Source organism: Seriola dumerili, unplaced genomic scaffold (genome assembly GCF_002260705.1).
Source record: "Seriola dumerili isolate Sdu_G_001 unplaced genomic scaffold, Sdu_1.0 BDQW01000002.1, whole genome shotgun sequence".
Taxonomy (NCBI): Eukaryota; Metazoa; Chordata; class Actinopteri; order Carangiformes; family Carangidae; genus Seriola; species Seriola dumerili.
The window spans coordinates 1-8,567 of record NW_019174257.1 but is presented as its reverse complement, the minus strand read 5'-3'; the positions used below and the strand labels follow the sequence as shown (position 1 = coordinate 8,567).

At 38.9% G+C, this 8,567-nt stretch overlaps 1 protein-coding gene across 1 annotated transcript; it reads right to left on the bottom strand.

The window, feature by feature from the left end:
• Positions 1-112: 112 nt before the first annotated feature.
• On the bottom strand, positions 113-6,295 carry dnttip2 (deoxynucleotidyltransferase terminal interacting protein 2). Its single transcript, XM_022737862.1, has 7 exons — positions 6,213-6,295; positions 2,742-4,831; positions 2,055-2,193; positions 1,739-1,834; positions 1,402-1,566; positions 1,110-1,219; positions 113-230 (listed from the first exon to the last, which is right to left on the bottom strand). Exons 1-7 carry the CDS (start codon positions 6,285-6,287, stop codon positions 134-136), a joined length of 2,772 nt encoding a protein of 923 aa, XP_022593583.1. The 5' UTR covers positions 6,288-6,295; the 3' UTR covers positions 113-133.
• Positions 6,296-8,567: the final 2,272 nt, after the last annotated feature.

Below are 8,567 nucleotides of genomic sequence, written 5' to 3'. Positions count from 1 at the left end.
GATTCTGTAAAGCTTCATATTTAAGTCCCAAAATTGATGCTTGATTGATGCTCTCTGATCATCAACAACCCACCCCCTGTTGAACACTTGGAGTTGATACCAGTGTCTGAAAATCCACTCAAAGTCTTCAGATTTACTTCTTATGGAATTTATTCTTCTTCTTGTTCCTCTTGCCAGCTCCCTGCGCTGCTTTCTCTGTCACAATGTGCTGGTATTTCTTTTTGTTGTTGCTGGTAAGAGAGGAGGAAAATAAATTTTATGTTTGCATTTTTCAAAGTTGATGGAAAGGATTTGGGGAACAAGCAGTGTTACTTTGCCAAGTTCTTTTGTACAATGTATCTTTATACTTTGTTATTGAAAATTCTCCAGTGGTGCCACAAAACTAAGCTCACACAACCCAAGCATAAGCTGCGGTAGTGTTACGCTGTGTCCTCTGCCCTGTCAGAGTCTGTGACCTGATGAGAAATTTCAGCTGTGTTGCCAGTGAAAGTTTCCGATGGTTACATAGTGATGGCTGTTGAAAAATTGTGATGGTGAAATATTTCAAATACGTAACCGTGTCTAAACACTGACAGTGTTACTGGTGTCCTGTATATCCCTGTCTGTACAGCACTTAACCTGTAAATATTTGAAATTCAAACCATCAGTCTGCTTCACAGTTTAATCTTGTGTCCCAGGATCTGATGAGTCACTAATTTCAGTTGCTAATTACTAATATTCAAGGAATCTACCAGATCGAGATCAGCAGTATCAGTGTAATCATTTGCAAATCATTTAGCTGTTAAAGCTAATTACCATGTATTGGTTTAGACCAGATGCATGGTGCTCTTCAGGCCACTTGTTTTTTATGTACTTGATCATACAAACATTTATTATCTTCTTATTACTCAGTTAACATCAGCTGCTGTTGGAGTTGGTTTCCTTTACAGGGGTAAATTATTGCTTAAAATTAGGAATTTTCATTTGAAGTGAGGGAGAAATTGAGAGAGGTAAAGGCTGCCTGAAGACATAGTTTCTTCAACACTTCCAATGGACACTGAAACCTTGCTAGAGATGTGACATAATCAGCTACATATACTGATGATGTTTGTCTGTGTGACCACACTTACTGTCTGAACTCAGCATCAGCCAGCAGCTCCTCCACCATGGTTCTCTTCCTCTCCTTCTTGGGAATACGGGAATGATAAAAGTCGACTGCATTGTCCGCCACTGTACCAACCTGTATCACATACACACAAACATAGATGTAAGAAAAAAAGATATTTGTAGCTTCATGCAGCTGTTAATTAAATCTACAGGCATTTGAAAGGTTGAAAAATAAAGATTTATAACCATGTTTCTAAAATATGGAGATTTGTGTGTTATTGACAGGAAATTTGAGGAGCTTTTTTTTTTTTTGACCTGAAAATACTTGGGAAAACCATCTCTGTCGTTCTTCTTGTAGAACCTCTTGGGGTCCATGGAGCCTCTCATCTTCAGGACTTGGAGGTCTCCTTTCAGCTCCTGAGAGATCTCAGGGGCTTTCATATTAAACCAACCGTCTCCTGTTGATTTCTCCCTCTCTGCCTGGGAAACACAATGACTTCAGTTATTTCAGTTGCATTTTAAAAGTAGTTGCACAGACTTGGAATATAAACTGCTAATATGTATTATTTATGATGACTGCAGTGTATCTGTTTGGCAGTATGTGCCATCATAACTGATTTCACAAACCAGAGCATTACTGTGTAAAACTTACTCTGTGTTTCAGTTTAGTGGCTTGTTTGGATTCACTGTATGGAGGCACCGCATCCTTCTTTTCAAAGTCTGGTCCAATCACACTCTTCTTCATCACCTGAGAACCACAACAAAAAACTTAAGCACTGCAAAGCACCAAACTTTGTCAACACTACTGCCAAGAGATAAAAAAGGACAAAGTCAAAAAGAATTGGAGGGGAAACCATGAATAACACCATATCAGGTGTTATTGGATTTATTCACCCTTGCATAACTATATAGTTCATTATTAATTCTGCATCATCTTCAAGGGGAATAAAAATCAATCACATATTTACCTCATCTTGGATCTTCTTTTCCTTTAGTTTTTGCAGCGAACTGGAGACAGGTTTTGATTTGCTGCCATCAAAATTGATGTATAAACCCCCGAGCTCCTTCACTTTGATGCCGGGGTCAATGCGGCTGGACATCTCTTTCCTGAAACAAATTGGCACAGAGAAAATTCCTCAGGAGGAGCAGTCATGTCTCATTTCTCACCTCTGCACACAGTTATAATAATAAAACATAATAATGATGATGTGTCTGAAGAGTGTGGCTGCACTGACTATATGTGCTCAGCATTTTAAGGATAAGCTTGGTGATATTCTGCATTTTTCTTTTAGCCATCAGAACTCATGAAAAGCCCAAAACCAACAATCAACCTACTCCTACTAACAAATATTGTCTGTGTATCTTAAGGCTGATATATCTTATATATCGTGTCGTAGAGCTTCATTGTTGTCCAAAAACTATTAAAAACACATTAGTGAGCCGCACTGCGTTACTTCCTTGTTGCAAAAAAAGAAAAAAGAAAAGAAAACAACATGGGAAAGTCGTTTTCCCAAAATGTCAAACTATTCCTTTAACAGGATATTGCGTAAAGCCAGTTTTATCCTTTAGTCACATGTTGCAGATATATAAGCCTGTATAATGTGTACTCCTGAGTGAACGAACCAGTCGGAGGCTGTCACTTTACATATACTTACAGCTGAGGATTTCGACTCCAGAAGAGGATTTTTGCATCATCATCATCATCATCATCCCCCTCCTCATCCACAAACTCGTCATCTTGCTCATCCTGTTCAGCTTCTTTATTTTTGGCCTCCTCTTGCTCTTCTGTGTGCCTCTCCGTGTAGTAATGTTCATCTGCCTCTTGTCCGGGCCGTGTGTCAATCATAAACAGTCCTTCAACTGATGCAGCTGCTGCTTCTGACTTCTTGGAAGGTCCACCTCTCTCCTCCTCCTCCTCCTCCTCCTCCTCTTTCTCCCTGTATTCCAAATCCTTCTCCTCCTCTTCTCCAGAAACTTCTCTTTCCTCCTCTTCAGCATATTCATCTTCATCATCGCTGCTCTCCAGCAGGCTGATTACTTTTGTTTTCTGGACAATGACGTCTTTAGGTTGCTGTTCAGAGTCAGAATCCACTGTAATCTTTTGCTGCTGTCGAGATGTTACCTGAATGGACTGGACTTGGACGTCGCCAGAGTCAACCACCTGCTGAGTATCTGTGTTCAGTGTGCTGACTTCCATTTTCTCCTCCACACTGGTCTGGGTTACTATAACTGCATCCTCATCCACAGCTTTATCTTCCTGTGATGACAGGGTGTCCACGTCAGCTATCTCCATAGGTTCGCCCTTCTCCTCAATGATTTCAGAAGCCTTCTCACATAATGTTACTACAACAGATTGGCAAGGCTTTAATGGCTCTGATGACTGGATCATTTCCTGCATCATTTCCATCTCTGAGGTATCCCCGTCTTTAGTTTCAGCAGACTGCTCCTCCTGCTGGTCTTTGGCCATCACTGCAGGCTCACTCACAACCTCCTCCTCTTCTCCCTTTTCCACTCTTTTTGTATCCGTCTCATTTGATGTGAGATCAGCACTAATCAAATCCTCTTTTTCTTCTAATGTTTGGCTCTGTTGTTCCTCCAACAGTGTGCAGTCTGCGTCCTCAGCAATCACTGTGCTTTCTAACCTAGAGTCATTTAATGAACTGTCCTCTTCAATGGGCTCTGCAGCTTTTTCAAGAACAATGCAAAGGTCTTTCACTGAGCTTCTGGACGCTGGAGCACCTCTGCTGCTGTTCCACGAGCCTGTGCGGCTGCTGCAGGGAGTTCCTCTGGCTCTTGTGGAGCAGGGGCTGCCCACTGGGGAATGCGCATCCGTCATCTCAGAGTCTGAGTCCATGGCTTTGGGACCTGTGGATTGGGCCTTGCCCCGTCTACGAGTAGTAATACTGTAAGTGGGCCCGGACTCAAAACCTTCAGAGTCACAAGATGGGGGCTCGCTGCCCTCCATATTGGCTGATGCCTTCCCTCTTGCTGCCCTCGTCCGTCGACCAGTCGGGGCAGGGGAGTGCGAGCGCTCCGAGGACTCGTCTAGGTGTATGGGGATGGGATTTGTTTGTCTTCTGGATTTTGTGGCTCTGCGGGTGGTGGACTTAGAAACTTCTGAGACGGTGGATGTACAGCTGTCAGCATCTGAGACCTCCAAGTCCTCAGTTTGTTTTTTGGCAGAAGATCTGGTGCGGGTTTTTCTCTGACTTCTGGTGACTCTCTTGGTTTCGGACACCACAGAGCTGCAGGACTCTGTCTCCAGGACCTGGTCGACTTTGATTCCTCCCACCCCAGCATTAGTTGGGTCAGAACATTCAGGAGCTGTCTTCCTCCTTGTGCTGCGGCGACTAGTTTGGCCAGTTTTTGATGAAGATAAAACAGAAGAGCATGATTCCACCTCCGATATCTCCTCATCTCCCTGACTTACTGCACGGGGCTGTCTCCTCCTGCTGCTGCGTGTCACTGGTAGTTCAATGTCGGACAACACAGAGCAACAAGACTCCAGGTCTGAGATGTCCGCTTCATGGGTAGAGCCCACTGGTGTGCAGGGTTGCTCTGGACTGTGTAGTCTGGAAGCTCTGGTGCATCTTTTCATTGAGGAGGTCGGTGAAGATGCTGGAGATGCTGGAGGTTCTCCCTCGCTTTTCTCAAGCTGGCTGCTGGTCCCCATGAGGACATGATGGGTAGTATTCTCTGCTTCTTTAGCAGCACTCCTGGTTCTCCGACCAGTGGAAGGAGTGGCCTGTGTGGCAGAAAGAAGACAAAGTCAGTAAAAAAATGTATCTCAAAGTACAGGGCTGCCGTTTTTCTATTCTTATCATCAACAAAGACCAAACCAGCACTGTGTTACTCTGTCTTTTAACACTCTTTCTGGCTTTACTTCCCTGTCTGTAGGAAAGCTATAAACTGTAAGCAAATGTTACTCAAACAGGAGTAAGACGTACATTTATTGGGGATTTATTTTCAGCTCTATTATTAAACATTCGGTGCTCTACAGGGACTGTTTTCATGATAATAAAGGAACATGTCACTAGGTGACACGTGGGAGATAATAGAGCTCTATGCCATAGAGGAATAAGCTGTATTAGACCTTGGTTACACAGGCTATGCGTGTTAGTAGGATCAATCTATTAATGGTTTTGCAGCCATGTTGACAATAAAGAAAAATGTAGATTATAGATTAAATTGTTTTAACAGTAATGCATAGGATAATAGGATCTTGAAATCAAATTTTAAGACACACTGGCAGCCAGTGCAAGCACATTTCAAGTTTTTATTCATCTCAAACTGATATTAGATTCAAAAACATCTTATACAACTTGGATGATAAATAATCTTTCAAATTACATGTTAAGGAATTAACAAAAAAAATCTAGAGAGAAAACCCTAACCCCAAACTCTACAGTTAGTACATTCAGCTATCTTCTATGTACTTGACTATGATGATTTGTTTAAAAAATATGTAAACTCCTCCATCTACATGTATCCTAACAGCTCTGATTCTGATGTCAGTAGGACCCATGACGGGCGTAATTCTGCCCTCTTAGTCAGAAGGGACTCACAGAAAAATCTTAAATCTCTGCAGTTTAGGTATATTTACTGCTTCAGTAGACATCAGAAGAGTCTTGTTTTTTAATTTAACAGAGCTAAAGATAAAAAATAAAAAAAAACAACAACATTCAAATGTTTTTCACTCCTCTCAGTTGCACTGCAACACGATCTGAAAATGGATCGACTGATTTCAGTGGCCGTTTTTAAATTTTTAATCGAGACTTCCAATGACTGCACCTGCATAGACATAGTACGAACACATCTGAATCGAGAGAAGATCTTAAACTCAACTTTACGAAGAGTTTAGCTGCTGCATTCTAGTCTGTCAATCACACTCTGATTCGTGTGGGTTAAAACACCTTCAAATATGTTTAAAATGTAACTTCTTCTTCTTTCTTCAACAACAACACCCAAAGATTTACAAACTCTGCGCAGGGGACAGGCTGGTGCTGTCCACGTGTGTCCACACGTCAGATAACTGCCACGTGACAGGCTTCATTCACCTCGGACTGAACCTGTACACGATCTCTCAACTTCTACACGTTTAAATAAAATCTTTCTTTCCCACGTACCGGGACATCAGAGGACTGTTCGGGGTTTGTTTTCGCTGGATAAGTCACGCGTACTCCTCTCCTGGTGGCCACCATCTTGTTTGCTGCTGCCGCTGTTGCCTTCTCTGTAACTTCCGGTGTGAAGGCTAGACTCGAATAATCAACTCACCGAAATGACACAGTCCACAGCAGTCGAAGGCAGAGCTGTAAACCAACTTAAAATCACAAGTCAGTAGTTTAGTATCAAAAAGGGGAAGTCCTCAATGCAACACAAATTCGAGTGTTATATTATTACATATTGTGTTTTTATATTATTAATGCTGTTAGGGTGCAAATAACATTTTAATGTTGTAGTTGCCTGATGTGAAGGTAATTTAGACACTGTATGGTAGTTTAAGCTATGCCACTGCATTATTGATAAAAATGCTTTGTATTTAAGATCATAATTTTTTAAAGTAACTATTACATCACTGGATATAATAGTTTCTTAGTTAAAAGAGCCAGCCCAAGCCTTTATGGGGCCACAAGCAGAATTTGATTTGGCCAAGGGTGTCAACAGTGGTAGGAACGAAACAACCTTGCCACCCCTCAAAGACAAAAGAGATTGACTTTTTAATGTCATCAACCAAATGGTTTATTAACATATAAGATCTGAATATACATTCAGAAATGTCCACATGCAAATGTAATTTATCTGCATGTATTGAATCTCCATATATGGAATATATGTACATATGAAGCAAAATCATATATGTTATGCACAGTATAACCTATGAATATAAAGATTACACATGAAACCTATTTGAAACATTATTATAAATTGACATATGTGTCTAACTGATAGAAATATGAATTTTAGATTATCTGTTTATATTATAGGTTTATATTATAGACATATGTAACTTGAAAATCATAACCATCCCAAAACCTGTCAGTATATGTTAATTACATATGTAAATGTACAATGTAGACATATTATATAATGTTATAAAAATGTCATAGTATAATGAGGCATAAAATGTCATAAAAACACCACACTGTAAAAACACAAAAAGTCACAGAAGTAAGGCATAAAAATTTCATTAAAACGTGAAATTGTACTATGGCATGAAATTTCATTAAAAGGTCATAGTATATTAAGGCATAAAAAGACATAAAAACGACATAGTATAGTAAGGCATAAAAAGTCATAAAAATGTCATAGTATAGTAGGGCATAAAAAGTCATAAAAACAACATAGTATAGTAAGGCATAAAACGTCACAGTATAGGTAGGCATAAAAAGTCACAAAAACGTCATAGTATAGTAAGGCATAAAAAGTCATGAAAACGACATAGTATAGTAAGGCATAAAAAGTCATAGTATAGTAAGGAAAAAAAAGTCATAAAATCGACATAGTATAGTAAGGCATAAAAAGTCATACTATAGTAAGGCATAAAAAGTCATAAAAATGTCATAGTATAGTAGGGCATAAAAAGTCATAAAAACAACATAGTATAGTAAGGCATAAAACGTCACAGTATAGGAAGGCATAAAATGTCATAAAAACGTCATAGTATAGTAAGGCAAAAAAAGTCATAAAATTGACATAGTATAGTAAGGCATAAAAAGTCATAAAAAGTCATAGTATAGTAAGGCATAAAAAGTCATAAAAACGACATAGTATAATAAGGCATAAAGAGTCATAGTATAGTAAGGCATAAAAAGTCATAAAAATGACATAGTATAGTAAGGCATAAAAAGTCATAAAAACGACATAGGTATAATAGGCATAAAAAGTCACTAGTATAGTAAAGGCAATTAAAAAGTCATTTAAAAATGACATAGTATTAGTAAAGCCATAAAAAAAGTCCAATAGTATAGCTTAGCCATTTAAAAAGTCATTAAAACGACATAGTATCATTAAAGGCATAAAAAGTCATAGTATAGTACAGGCATTAAAAAGTGAATAAAAACGTCATAGTATAAGAAGGCATAAAAAGTCATAAAAATGACATAGTATAGTAAGGCATAAAAAGTCATGAAAACGACATAGTATAGTAAGGCATAAAAAGTCATAAAAACGACATAGTATAGTAAGGCATAAAAAGTCATAGTATAGTAGTATAGTAAGGCATAAAAAGTCGTAAAAACGACATGGAATAGTAAGGCATAAAAAGTCATAAAAACGACATAGTATAGTAAGGCATAAAAAGTCGTAAAAACGACATGGAATAGTAAGGCATAAAAAGTCATAGTATAGTAAGCCATAAAAAGTCATTAAAACGACATAGTATCATAAGTCATAAAAAGTCATAGTATAATGAGGCATGAAAAGTCATAAAAACGTCACAGTAAAGTAGGGAATAAAAAGTCGTAAAAACGACATGGAATAGT

Coding starts and splice junctions, on each gene's coding strand:
- dnttip2 (XM_022737862.1), bottom strand. CDS start 6,287: ATGGTGGCCACCAGGAGAGGAGTACGCGTGACTTATCCAGCGAAAACA. Junction 1,220..1,401: donor GTTTTCCCAAGTATTTTCAG/GTCAAAAAAAAA, acceptor TATGTGATACAG/GTTGGTACAGTGGCGGACAA. Junction 231..1,109: donor GCTGATGCTGAGTTCAGACA/GTAAGTGTGGTC, acceptor CTCTCTTACCAG/CAACAACAAAAAGAAATACC.